The sequence below is a fragment of the Saccoglossus kowalevskii genome, chromosome 15, assembly GCF_978046115.1.
Source record: "Saccoglossus kowalevskii chromosome 15, keSacKowa6.1, whole genome shotgun sequence".
Lineage (NCBI taxonomy): Eukaryota > Metazoa > Hemichordata > Enteropneusta > Harrimaniidae > Saccoglossus > Saccoglossus kowalevskii.
In genome coordinates, this window is record NC_140655.1 from 28,250,008 (window position 1) to 28,264,417 (window position 14,410).

A 14,410-nucleotide genomic window follows, 5' to 3' on the forward strand; every position below is an offset into this window, starting at 1 on the left:
ACAATACTTCAAAATGGTTGTGACTTTTGTGGTTGGTAAATGAAACCCCTATACCATTTGCTAGTTGAATCCCCACCCACAAATGTAAAGTCCATCGAAAGTTGTACACCGACATATGAGGACTGAAGTATAAACGCGACTGGGGTGGCAGTCAGTTTTTATAATCTAGGACATACACGGTCACTTATTCTAGTCGTTTTGGTGCCTGGAATTCCAAATTAACTAAATTAATTATTCCAAGAATACAACAATGCTAATGATGGAGAGCTTTGAAAAGATAGGAGGGCAAGAGGTAGTGGGTTGTTTGCAATGCACATTCCTACATGATGTTTCCCAGGCCTAGTCTTAGGTATTGATCATGACAATATAATAATATATTTATGTCGCCGGCCTTTAATACGTAGCCGTAAAAAGGTTACTCGTCCATACTAAACAAATATAAGTTAAATGATGTATTTACCGCATGAATGGTCATCTTCCCAGAGTATGAATCCATCAACACAGGAACAGTTGTAGCTACCTTCTGTGTTCGTACAGTTGTAACGAGGTAGTCGAGCCTGGTCGAGTGAAGATTTCGCTACCAATGCATGATTTCACTCAAAAGAATGGAGTTGACCTGCTCGGGGATTTCCCGCTATTATTTGAGATTACCATCCATGATTATATATATTCATATCATTGGTGCAATAACACCTTTCGCGTTGTGTCCGATTGTGTCGATGGCGGATATTCCACATAATTGTACCATGTACAAATTTTGAAAACACGAGGAATGGAGTCGGAATTACGAAGTCATCGAAAGCTGCTCGTAAAAGGCTGTACTAATAACAATTTACTTCAAAACATGACCCGGTCTTAAAACTATTGGACCGTACTTCAATTTTGGAAGTGAATCACATCTGTTTCATGGGGTTCAAAAGGCCACGGAGCCTTTTTAGAAAAATAAAACGTTCCAACTGGGTAGGAACTCATTCATTTACAAGTTTAAGCGACATTTTCCCGGCAAAATATTTTACACATTCTTTTACACATTTTTTTCGGCAATTTTGGGCCACATTGACAGAATTTCCATTGAATATAACTGAAGATCATGATCAAAATCTTTGAAAAAGTATGGAAATAAATACTTATATTTTAGCTTTCGAATTAATCATTTCGGTTAGCATGGCCTGAAAAAGTAATACATTGTTATCGATACTTCCTGGTATTGTTAAAATTGCATATACTATATTTTCCACTAGAAGTTATGGGGTTTTTCTTTCCCCGGGGTACCATTTACTCGATTGCTGAAATAAACATACAAATGAAGGTATGTCGCTCAACACATTTGTAATTAATTAATTGAAATATTATTCAAAATATAAGCCATATGTGTTATTTCTGCAATGACGAAGACAATGTTCCAACTCGTGTTATAAATAGTTTTACTAAATTAATTTGCGTGTCTATTGGAAAGTTGTGACACAAGCAGAATACATGTTGCACATAAAAGGAGTGAGAAAAAACTTTCCTTTGTTTATAAAACAAAATTACACAGCAGGTTTAAATACACTGTTACTTGCAAATATATATAACATTTGATCCTAACATATGGAAATTTCTACCCATGACAACAGATACAATTTGCATTTATTCAGAGTTTTGTGCATTGTTAATTTTACTGAATATTGTCTTTCAAAATTGAATGTAGAAAGCCAAAACAGGCAAAGAATACTAGTAGTTAAATCCAATTTGTTTCATCAATCAATTTTTCTAACCCAATTTATTGTACTGGGAAGCTTTTAACCTCGGTGAAATCTACACAATGATTGAATGCACAAATCTCAAAATAGGTGCACACGTAATTATATATAACAATTGGAATGTACAACAAAACGGGCTCTTCCATCAAATAGTCGCGGCATTGTGGCGAATGATACATATATTAATCTTCTACTTATTGCCGCTGAGTTTACAGCTCTCTGTTTTCAGTAACACTTGGAAGGTTTATGCTTCCAAGGGGTATAAGTGGTGTTTGGAAATGTCTGTTTTTATAACGTTATTTATCCTGTTTAACCATAGACCCTCTTTTGTTTAACGCATGACTGTAGTTTCTATCGATACCCATTCATCGGCGAACAATGGATGGTCAGTGATTTGTAATATATATTTTGTATATATTTTGACAATAAACCCCTCATTCACATTGTGCAAATACAAACAAGATATTAAACCTTCTTGATAGTAACAAGTAAGTGTTGCATAAACCCGAATGAAAAGTCCAGAGTCACAGTGAATACTTCTAGCGAGTCACCCCTCTAAAAACGGCATTACTTTGCCAATGACATTTAACATTGCTCTTCCATAAATCAGCAGTTTCCATCTTCAAATAATCAAAATAACCTTGATACCCTGGCGAAGCATGTCTATTGTTTCACAACAACTGTTCCAAGGGATTTTTGTCTTCTCAGTTTCTCAAGATAAACGTCCCAAGGTTGTTTTGTTTACTAGAAGGACATGCCTTTTGGCAGCATTTTTTGTATAAATTTCTATTGCACAAACAAGTAGCAGATACTGTTACTGAAGCACATAATTTGCATGATTTTTTCTCCTCGGCCATTCACGCAACTTGACTGCAAACGAAGTATTTTACCTCATCCATAGTTGTTGACACTTTGCAACCGCTTTGATGGATGTATTGTGATGTATTTTGACCCCTGGATTCTGACCTTGCATTCTGGCTACATTTACTGCTCTTTCATACCAGTTCAATTTCCTTTCATTATTACATTCAAATTTCATGATATTTAATATTTAAAACCAAACTTTATTTCTCAGTCACTTTAGTTTTCACTTTTCTAAAATTATTTTACTGATCAAAAGACTTTTCACTCCCATCATGCAATCCTTCATAGTACTTCCGCAGACCATGGAGCTAAAAAAAGAGCTCCATGCGCAGACACAGTGGCGATCGCCAACATAACTACAAATAACCTCGCTCTCAGAAGCTGAGGAATAAGTGGTGTTTGGAAATGTCAGTTTTTATAACGTTCTTTATACTGTTTAACGCATGACTGTAGTTTCTATCGATACCCATTCATCGGCGAACAATGGATGGTCAGTGATTTGTAAATCCCCAAAGAAAATATATTGTTATCGTCTTCAAAAGCAAGGGCATCTGTTTATTGAAAGCTTTAATCTCCTGACACAGTCCGAGTAGAAAATGCGCATGCGCCGATTAAGTGTATAAAGAATGCACTTGAGACCACAACAAGCAAACGTTTCAAAGGATTACGTACTATTCAGAATTCAACTCACAAGTATGAACCCATAGTTGTGCACAATATTTTATTCAGAAATTAAGCTTATCACTTGAAATGTATATGCACATGAATTATAGGATACGCACGTGGTGTGGTGTCTAATTTGCATATATTTGCATATTGTTTTGATATACTTCAATAATTATATGTTTTCAGTGGTACTTGTCACCACTTCAATCTGAAATTTGTCGAGGAAAGATTTTATATTTTTGGAAGTTCTATGTAAAAAATGTGTTTGTACTAATACAAATAAAAATGAAAATAAAAATGTCTTTGCGAAGCTTCATTGTATTATTACACTTTGTACAGTCACATTAATTTCGTTCAATTGACAATTGTTTAGCACCTGCCATTTATTTTGTTGGCATCGCGTCTTGACATATACATTTTTGACGGCAGCAAACACGCCATTTAATTCCTCAATGATATAATTGAAAAGTTAATGCGCATGCGCTTCTAATAAGTAGTGCGTTCGGAAAAATCTGTGCCGCATGCGCACTAGCGTTATTATCCTGAACATTATGAACGTTATATTGCCTCTCTGAGTATGTGTGACCACAACTTCGCATGTTTCATCAAATCCATCCTACATTTTTGAAAAACCACACATAATAGTTGATTATTCTAATAACTCGTTCGTGCAATGCGAGCATCTACGTTGTCCCGTTATGTCAAGTTTCAGAGCGAATGAAGACAGCCACGTGCACACCCCTTGCTTAAAACACGAACAGTATAGTACGTTATAATGCGCGAGTATATGAAATGATGCCACAGCTTCTGTTCTCGAAAGCATCCTTTGCACATCACCTGACCTCAATCTCTAATGATAAGGTCGGAGACTCAAGTTATCATTGTTTCAGCCATAATAGATTGGTGATCCTGTGCGGAGACTGGATCAATTCTAATATTCAACATCATGTTAAATTACGTTGGGACGTCTTTGTAGATTCATCAAACTTAACTTCGTGAAAAAAAAATAATATCAGTAAATGTATTTTATTGGATTGTTTAAATTAGAACTCCTTGTTCATAACAGAGTACACAAAAAGTTCCGCCATCGAGTTCAATAACCTTCTGTGTGCACTGCCGAATTCAACTGATGTTTTTTCTTCAAATACCAGGCTAGCGTGAATGAAAGCCCAATGAGAAGGCCGACGATTACTATCACGGCCACTGCGATGGATACCAAGGACATCATATCTAAAGAAAAACGACAAATAAAAACAAGTGTCTGCCCGTGAGAGTTTGCGTTTTCAGCGTGCGTTGTTATCGTCGCGCAGGTGACGACCTCGCCGCTTCAAAGTATTTCCAATCAACTAAAATATAATTGCTTATGTATAAAATATTTGTACCTTGAGAAGAGGTTGATGCTTCTTGGCTTGGTAGCGTGCTGTTTTCTACAAAAATAAAAGGGAATGATATGTTAGATAAGAGTTGAAATAATTTCAGACGTTGTTCAGCATCGTACTTATTGTTGTACTCTAAACTACGCATGCGTGGGCGAGACTCGCATCACATGAATGCATACCCCGATATGCATTTACAAACGCATTTACGCACAATGTTTGTAAATCTCAAATACATGACTGTCGCGATGTGTCCGCGTAATTCATGGTTTTTACGTTGACTTTTGTTATCACAATCTTGTATACCGGTTGGCAAAAATGTAAACATATTACGTCAAAGTGCGACGGTCTACATCACTTCCAAAGCATCAGAAGAGCTATGTTGTATGATTGGCATAATTGCGAAATCACGACACAACACTCGGCGTCGATTGGTTCCTGAGTACAATTCCTTACCTGTTGCTAGAGAAACCGTAATTTCTGTAAGAAAACATATTATAAGCATTACACATTTTACGAATACTTCATATGTGTGCAATACATCGTTTCTTTAATAGAGACGCTTCTATGACGACCATCGATGAAGATTTATTTTTTGGAGGTTTTACTATATTCTAAATGTCGAACGACTACACAATATAACACACTTGTCGATTTGAATGTGATAATGCCTTTGACAATATACGTCATCTTTACGTCACAAATGAAGGCGGTCCACGATTATTAGGAATGGCGTATTAGATAAAGGCCGGTGGTCGTCGTGCAGCGCATGTTCGAATTTCATGAAAACAATGTATTCTACGCACGTTTTGTTCGTTGCTACGATTCCCATATCGATTAGAGCCCGGCGCGACAACCTCCCCTCTTTAATATTATAAACAGGGAGCCGATGAAGGAGTAGAAACAAAGCACGACGTTTTGGGCCAATGATGCCGGTCACCGTAGAACCTCGTTCGGGAACATTTATTCAAATGTATGCGCATACATCATGCATGTCATATATATGCCGTCTCGGTATTGCTCACGCATTCTTACACGAATTGATTATTCCACTCTATTATATAATGAACATATACCTTCGCATGAAACTCCATCGTTCGTGAGATAATATCCATCTTGGCAGGTACACTCAAATGTTCCTAAATGGTTTATACACAAATCGAAACACCCTCCATTTTGTATTACACATTCATCAATATCTAATCGGTAGATAAAAAAAAAATGTATGATTAATCAATGACGCTCACATAGTATTTTCTGCCTTAATATTTACTAGCAGCTGACAACAGCAATATTACATGCGATGAGCTGCTGTCACGCTGTTATTGGCAAAAATGCTGTCAATTCGAATGACGCGCGCTGAAAACCATGGAAAGGGGATCGTTCTCAGTGACAAGGTATATTATATGGCATTAGCAACGTCCTCCGTAAACTCCTAAACACGCGACAAATGTATCTGATGTTACGATGAAACAACACGGAGGAAGTTCTTCTGACGATGCGAAATTTATCAATCACTGTCGTATTCAAATTATAGTTTTTTGACATGCGAAACTTATTCATGTATACCTATAAAACCCATCACAATACTTCAACATGGTTGTGACTTCTGTGGTTGGTAAATGAACCCCTATACCATTTGCTAGTTGAATCCCCACCCACAAATGTAAAGTCCATCGAAAGTTGTACACCGACATATGAGAACTGAAGTATAAACGCGACTGGGGTGGCAGTCGGTTTTTATAATCTAGGACATACAGGTTCACTTATTCTAGTCGTTTTGGTGCCTGGAATACCAAATTAACTAAATTAATTATTCCAAGAATACAACAATGCTAATGAAGGAGAGAGTTGAAATGATAGGACGGCAAGAGGTAGTGGGTTGTGTGCAATGCACATTCCTACATGATGTTTCCCAGGCCTAGTCTTAGGTATTGATCATAACAATATAATAATATATTTATGTCGCCGGCCTTTAATACGTAGCCGTAAAAAAGGTTACTTGTCTATACTAAACAAATATAAGTTAAATGATGTATTTACCGCATGAATGGTCATCTTCCCAGAGTATGAATCCATCAACACAGGAACAGTTGTAGCTACCTTCTGTGTTCGTACAGTTATGACTGCACCCACCGTTATCGATGGAACATTCATCTAGATCTAAAATCAGTAGTAAACAAACTATTCCCTTCTATTCCAATTATTGTCTTATTATTAAAAGTTATTTCATATATTGTACTGTATATAATAATGATACGACATTGTCATGTACTGATGTTTGTTGCTATGGAAGTTAATTGATGCGATGAAATTGTATGTTGTCCAATTAGTTTGGGTATCGTACATTTGAGTAGCACAGAACAAATCTTAAATATCACCAAATAAAGTTATTTGTTGGGTCTTAGTGAACCCAGTATACAGTGTTTCTTTCTGTATATACGCGTGGGCAGAATAATACAAATATTGACTCTGTCGCGGTCGTTATACAGATTTCAGATTCAATAATTTACTCTCTTCGGGTTGACAAATCTGTTGGTCGGGGCCAACTTTTGTATATTATTGTATTGTATATTGCCCTGGGACTTACCGACACATAAATGTGAAAACCGTCGGTTCGGGTGAGGTTGGTATCCAGCGTAACATTCGCACTCCGCACCGCCAATTGTATTAATACACACCTGTGAACATCCTGATGTTCCGTGCAAGCATTCATCAACATCTAAATAAAAATAAACAGTGTATAGTTGACAGTTATATATATAGGCACATATCAGGAAGATTTAACATCAATCACCGATGAGATTCCCAATCACAACTGGCAACGCTCAGCTGTCTATATATATATTTGTATTGACGTACTCACTGTTTTAGTGTACTGTAGTTATTATTTTGTGTAAAATAGTAAAGTTAATGATAATTACCATTACAATGCAAACCATCGTTATCCAATGCGTATCCCGAATTACAGCTACACACTGAGTCATTGGCGACATCAACACAAAGGTGTTCACATCCGTATGTATCACATGACGTATGCACCTAATGAATTACAACGATATCATATCATATCATATCATATCATATCATATCATATCATGTCATGTCATGTCATGTCATGTCATGTCATGTCATGTCATGTCATGTCATGTCATATCATGTCATGTCATGTCATATCATGTATAATATCATTTGTTAAGTAATGTCATGTCCTGTTCACATAATCATATCTCGTATCATTTGTTATGTCATGTTATGTCGTGTCTTGTCATATCATTTCTTATCCCATGTAATTGTGTTGCATATACTGCCATGTCCTGTCGCGTGTCTTGCCATATCATATATTACATTATATAATCAATGATACCCTGATCAATGATATGTGATATATGGTATCGAATCGTAGCTACTAATATCATATAGTGCAATTACTTACGAGGTTTAACACAGCCACCACAACTACCGCTGTTTTCAACATAATCTCAAAGACATCCATTATTGCTCAGTGATTTCAAATTGTGAATTGAAAGTTGAGCCCCAAGGTGTAGTAGTTCTCAGCGTAATGAATTGGGGTCGAAAGGCACGACCGCACTTGTCTGGTCTTGCTGTGATCTAGGGTAATGTACATGTATTAGTGGGCCGTCAAATTCAAGTGAGTTACGAGTTTGTTTATATAATGCGTATAACAACCAATTCAACCCACATTTAAATGCGCAAACCAGTTGTTATTATAAATACACACGAAGCCCGTCCATGAAAGCAATATAAGCACTGTTAATATCTCATCGTAGAAAAATAATATTGGTCTTCGCATGGTGAGAATAGCGCGTCTTTTACGCATTGCGAACACAAGTAAACTAAGCAGGACACCTACACCTTCGCGTCCCCCAGATAAGTGCAGACAATCGCCAACGAGGGATTGGCGTTTAGTATATATACGGCTGACTAGTGATTACCGACTGTGTTATCGCAAATACCGTACTGCTGGTAACAGAGAAGGTACTTTAACCCAGCAGATATACGAGAGACTATCTCGAACCGGAACATAACTCTTAAGCTGCGATTATATATCATTAAGGCACAATATTGTAACTATATGTAGTGGAAGATATGTAGATACTAACCCGATTGATCACGCCGTTTAATGGTCATGACATGGCGCTGGACACTAGCGGGTATTGTACGCCATCACCGCTGGTACTGACACTGTGGACCATCCCAAACTGTCTTTTATAATGATACACCTTTTTAATGGTGACACGCTGTCTGAACACAATAAAAACCACACTGTTTCTAAGCCTTCCTGTTGACAAAAGAATATCCGCGTTTTTGTTGCACAGTTCCATATCTTCACAGTGGGTGTTTTCCTTCATCTGTAGACAGTTCAACATATAAGAGCATATTCATTTCATTTTCGTCTCCAATGTAAGTTGAGTCACGATATCACGCTTTATAACACGATTTTCACAACACAATTCGTTTCCGTTCTCTTGATTGTCGATGGTGTTTCATCGTACTAAAACAGGTAATAATGCAATACTGTGTAATACAAATCCATGATCTTATTGATTCATGCAAGCAGATTAAACTTTTATTATCATAATTGACAATCACAAAATATTCTAAATGCTTAATGGGTTTTTGGAGGATAGTCAAACACTACGATAACGAGTTCCCGTTTTGACTTTGTGAAGTTCGTTCGTTTTTATGAGGTAAAATACAGTATTTTTTACCTAGCCAAATCATATTTATTTAAGTTATTGTTCATACATGAGTTGTTGAACACACTACATAGTTTGTAATTTCATTCAGCGTCTTTCAGTCACAATTGAAGACAAATAAAACGCAAAAATATATAGAAATGTGAACATCTCGACATTGTAAAATTCCTTCGTTTTTATGTAGTTTTTATCATGCCAAATCATATTTATTAAAGTTCTTGTTTATACAGGTAATTTTATTCAGCTTCTTCAATTTCAGTCATAATTCAAAGCAAATAAATAAAAGACATAAATATAGAGAATATGGCAAATTACCCTCTTCCGTTACAACCTTGTGTAAACGGTAATTATGAAAAATGTCATTGGTGTGCATACGGAAAATATTTCGTTATGAATTATTTTTAATATATTTATGAATTTTCTTGTCAAAATTAGTTGATTTCAGCTCCCCCCCAAAAAACGAAAAAATATTACAATGTCAAAAACGGAAAGTCTTTATCGTAGTGTTTTCTAAAATATTACTTGAATTATTATTATGAATTACATTCATTTGAATATTTCTGATAGTTGGCGCATGTATTTAAAACATAATTTCAGATTATCCCAAGCTCAATGTATCCAAATGTCACGGTCTGCATTGTCTCCAAAATTTCCATTGTCATCACCTAAATTGTCATAATATGTTGCTAATGCTTCCCGAAACCGTGAATATGGTGATAGCTCTAAAAAAAACAACTTTATTTTCTAATCACTATGGGGTAACTGACAGTACTCGCTGCTAATGAACGGCGATCGGTTATAACCTTTCGAAGCTGCATGACAAATACATGCAATAAATATGATGCAAAATTCGTGCATGATTTCACAATATTTGATATATTTACTATTTATTATATATTTATTTAAATAACAAACTCTACTCTACGAGAATTAGTACAACCATAATCTTTGCTTTTCCCACTTGGTAATTTCAAACGTATATCATAAATGTGACAATAAAAACGCATTATTTATTAAACTTAAACGAAGTCAATATTTGTGTACATACACCGCAAGTTTATTTAATCACAATACATATGTCTGTCTCAAAACAAATATTTGAATCTTTCACCAGAAGAGGGCGGTCTTACATCAATTGCCTCACTTCCGGCTCTTTTTATTTTGGTCTTATTCAGTTGGGACAACCTTAAAATGACCGTCGAAAAAAACGATTAGAGCATTTTGATTATCGCGCATATGAGGTATTTGTATAAGTTGGTCTTGTCGTTTCAAGAGTTCAATAATAAATAAATAAAATGAATGGCCGTTGGTGGCGCGCTTGAAGGCTGCGAATATCCCAATCCACTATAAACTGATTCACATCGACAGAATCGACGTTCCGGAGAATTATTCTAACAGCAGTTTTCCTAGTTAAAAATGTGAATATAATTTTGATGAATATTTGCGTGGATTGTCAACTGCTTAACAACAACAACATATGGGCGTTATATAATCCTCACAAAACTGATTAATTGTTGTTTTTCAGGTTCAGTGCGTCAATTCATTAAAAAACAACAATTATGTTGGAAATATAGGTATTCGGTCAATAACTCCTCAAAATAGATTCAGAAAATACTTGAAGTGAGCCCTCACCCGCCGCATTTCAGAAATCAAATAACACATTTGATTGGCTATGATGATTGATATCGCTGATAGATCTTAGACGCGCTCTCGCCTTCGACGAGATATCGGTGACAATTTGTATAGATGGACCAAAGAACATGTAAAACACCCCGCTGAGCGTACGTGCATGTGTGGGTTGGTCGTAAAGGAGGAGGGGAGGTGGCATTACGTAATATAAATCTGTATGTCAATGAACTCATTATAAAGTATATGCGTGAAATGGGACATCCTAATCGTGTGTAGAAAGTAGTAGACCGGAATTCTGATCATCAAATCCCAGAGTGGTCAGTCACATATTACGGCTTTTCAAATTATCTTTGAGAGTATAATTGACCTAAAACTGCTGAGGCATGGAGTAGGTTTTCGAGACTGCCATTAAACCACTTTTTTCTGGAAAAAAGCTTGCCCAACAAAACAACGTCATCATTCCGTATGAATATCTATAAATAACGAAAAATAAGTCGATGACTTCCTCCTGTTGACATGAGATCGCGTTCAAGCCACGCACACACACAGAGCCGGGATAGTCCTCGTCACAATACGGTCTGTCGCACTATTGATTGCGCCTCGATGAAATTGACGACAAAAGAGAACCATCCCACATTGAGCGTAAATCGAATGGGTCGGAATTTGTTTCCAATATACAACTTTCCATCACGTAGATAGGTGTGAAAGCTAACCATTGCCACACAACCAGTGTCCCACCTCTTCACGAACTCTTCTGGTATTTCTTTGATATGTAGATAGCACCAGCAATTGTCCCGCCTAATAGGACTAGTGACCCGATCGTGGCCCCTAACACTGTCAATACAACTCCCACATCTAAAAATAACAAACATTATTAACTCTTTTAATTTTTGGCAAAACATGAGACCACATCGTGGATTGATCGCGAGCCGACTAGATATTTTGGTTCATGTTACGACTCATATCGTGACAATATTTCAAGTATACATTTCATCAGACGTGACGTGTTTAACCGATATACCAATCAGCTTCATTACTTCCACTATCAATGATGTGTCGAGTTTGTAGAGTCAAAATGCTACACTATGTTACACGTTTGCTTAATAAATGTAACGCAATAATTATGTATGAATATGTGATAAATGCCGATAGTTTACCTTGCGACGATCGCATTGAATGTAGTTCTGATGAATTGCTTACTGTCCTTGGTGTAGATATATTCGTAATGCTGTCGTTGTAATCTATTGAGAAAAATCAATAAATAAATTTACATATTAAACTTAAATGTCATTCATTCGTTCATTCAATCATTCGTGTGTATGTGTGTTCTTGAATTCATCTGTTCATTCGTGAACCCAATACCCTAATAGTGCCCTCATCATCATGTATGCACCTTATACTCCCGTTCCCGATGACGTCTCCAGTGGAATCCAGTAACCCGCTATTCACTCTGTCTCCCACCGTTCTCCAGACTTATTCCTAATCCAATATCGACCATAATTTCCATCGTATCATTCTTGAACCTACAATCTAACCTATTTCCGCTCAGTGTTCCTCGCATTATATTTGATCCTAATATACGCCCTGAACTTTTTTCATTTTTGGAAAAGACATGAGAGCTTCAAATATTTGTGTACGTTTTAAAATGAGTATGATCTCTTTACCTTCGGTTGACAAATCGCTGCCCATGGTTATTGGGTTCTGCGTAGTACACTCCCTTGGACAGAAAACCCTTACAGCATAGTTCCTACATGGTGATACGTTGTCTGTATGAAAGCATATTAATCCATGTGGAAGTTGACACGTGACTGTTTGTCCAGTCTGATCATAGGACAGAAACGGAGGAATCGCCGTCTGGCACTCTAAGGACGACGGCGAAGAGCATATACTGAAATTAGCTCGAAGGTCGTCGACTAGTTCAAATTCACCAGTGGTCAAATCGACGATACCTCCAAATTCATCGTCCATCCAGTCAGTCCATTCACCGCACGAGGAAGCTGTTCGTTTTATAATAACATATATTGTACAAAAATTAAATATTTTGTATTGCCATGTCGTGCATAGGAACGTACACCCAGTGTCAACAAATGCCATTTTTTTGTATAAGTATAGCAATGTATGCGCGACAACTTTAAAAAAAAAAAAAAGAACTACGACATGAAGGTACGCGAACGCAGGCCATCGAGTCAATATACACTATCTATATTACATTCAGTATTAAACTAGATAAAAGAAGCAGCAGCATAGAACGTTATTGAAAACAAATCCGTCAGGTGTCAGTCGGGACTAACAACCATCAAATGCCAGAATATATTACTACGTGACGCATGTAAAGAAAACTGTAGCATAGTTCCAAAAGAAAAAAAAAACAGGAGTAACAATACATATTGATCAATTTCTCAGTTCTTCCCAGCCCTGGTCCAGCACTGGTCATATATACCGTAGTATACAGCTACAACGAACAAATTCTTGTTCAGTCGCCCAGCCATTATCAACACAACTATCAATTTAGTAATAACACTAATACTCTGTCATAATAGTTCGTTATTTGAAATCGGTCTTCGATTTGACCAACACACTTGTAAATTTCAAAGATATATTAAAAAAATAACGAATGTGATTGTTTATGGAAAGATAACAAAAATACCTTCACCCGAAACCCACCATAAACTGATCCGACAAAGACAAGTCTCCACACGACGAAATAAGTCCGATACTTGTACATAGCTAGCAAACTTGACAAGTTGAAATCTTTTGAGACTTGCGCTGCGCCTGAAGCATTCAGCTCTGTGTTATGAGGGTTGTTGGTACAAAACACAAATCTAGCACGTAGAACTATGCTTCAGAAATAAATAATAGTAGCTCGCCACAAAGGTGCTTATGACCAATGGGGTCTATTAAAAAGTTATGAAGGACATTAACAGTATAAGGGCATACCAGAGGTAATCTCCTAGCCCACGGGGTCTAGTAAGAAGGATAATTGTTAACGCTGGTTTTGTTTGTCGTAAAAATCACAGGCAGTATGATATGGCCAATTTGAAAGGCTTATTTTGGGAAGCGGTAGTAACTCAAGTAGTAGCCCTGGGGATATGAAAGTATGCCAATTTGATACTTTTATGGACTCTCTGAACAGGAATAAAATAGGGGGAATGGCTCTGTCGAACGACGCCGTACGTGTGTCTATGAATGTTGATGTAGTAGAAACAAGTAGAGACAAGTGCGTTCCAATCATTATCGGTGTTCAATGGCCGCCCTCCTGCTCATGCACTTGTTGGTGTACCTATCACCTTTTTGAATTCCAGATTAGTCTGATAGATTGATTTGCATATAAATTTATTGTTAATCCTGGGAATTCAGGAAAATATATGGGGAATGTTCTCTAAAAATGCAGACATTTTTTGATGAGGTATAA

At 36.7% G+C, this 14,410-nt stretch overlaps 1 protein-coding gene and 1 long non-coding RNA gene across 2 annotated transcripts; both read right to left on the reverse strand.

Annotated features, from left to right (window-relative positions):
• Positions 1-3,310: 3,310 nt before the first annotated feature.
• Positions 3,311-5,847, reverse strand: LOC100378896 (uncharacterized). Its single transcript, XR_014926584.1, has 4 exons — positions 5,725-5,847; positions 5,105-5,128; positions 4,655-4,699; positions 3,311-4,502 (listed from the first exon to the last, which is right to left on the reverse strand). It is a non-coding gene; the product is annotated as an uncharacterized LOC100378896 (long non-coding RNA).
• Positions 5,848-10,999: 5,152 nt separating this feature from the next.
• Positions 11,000-13,092, reverse strand: LOC100369852 (uncharacterized). Its single transcript, XM_085508558.1, has 3 exons — positions 12,611-13,092; positions 12,156-12,239; positions 11,000-11,853 (listed from the first exon to the last, which is right to left on the reverse strand). The coding sequence occupies exons 1-3, from the start codon at positions 13,090-13,092 to the stop codon at positions 11,565-11,567; spliced, it is 855 nt and encodes a 284-aa protein (XP_085364684.1). The 3' UTR covers positions 11,000-11,564.
• Positions 13,093-14,410: the final 1,318 nt, after the last annotated feature.

Excerpts from the sequence above, each read along its gene's own strand:
- LOC100369852 (XM_085508558.1), bottom strand. The coding sequence starts at position 13,092 with ATGGCATTTGTTGACACTGGGTGTACGTTCCTATGCACGACATGGCAA. Across the intron at positions 12,240-12,610 it reads CAAATATTTGAAGCTCTCAT|ATTACAACGACAGCATTACG; the intron begins GTCTTTTCCAAA and ends TTTTCTCAATAG. Across the intron at positions 11,854-12,155 it reads TTCAATGCGATCGTCGCAAG|ATGTGGGAGTTGTATTGACA; the intron begins GTAAACTATCGG and ends TGTTATTTTTAG.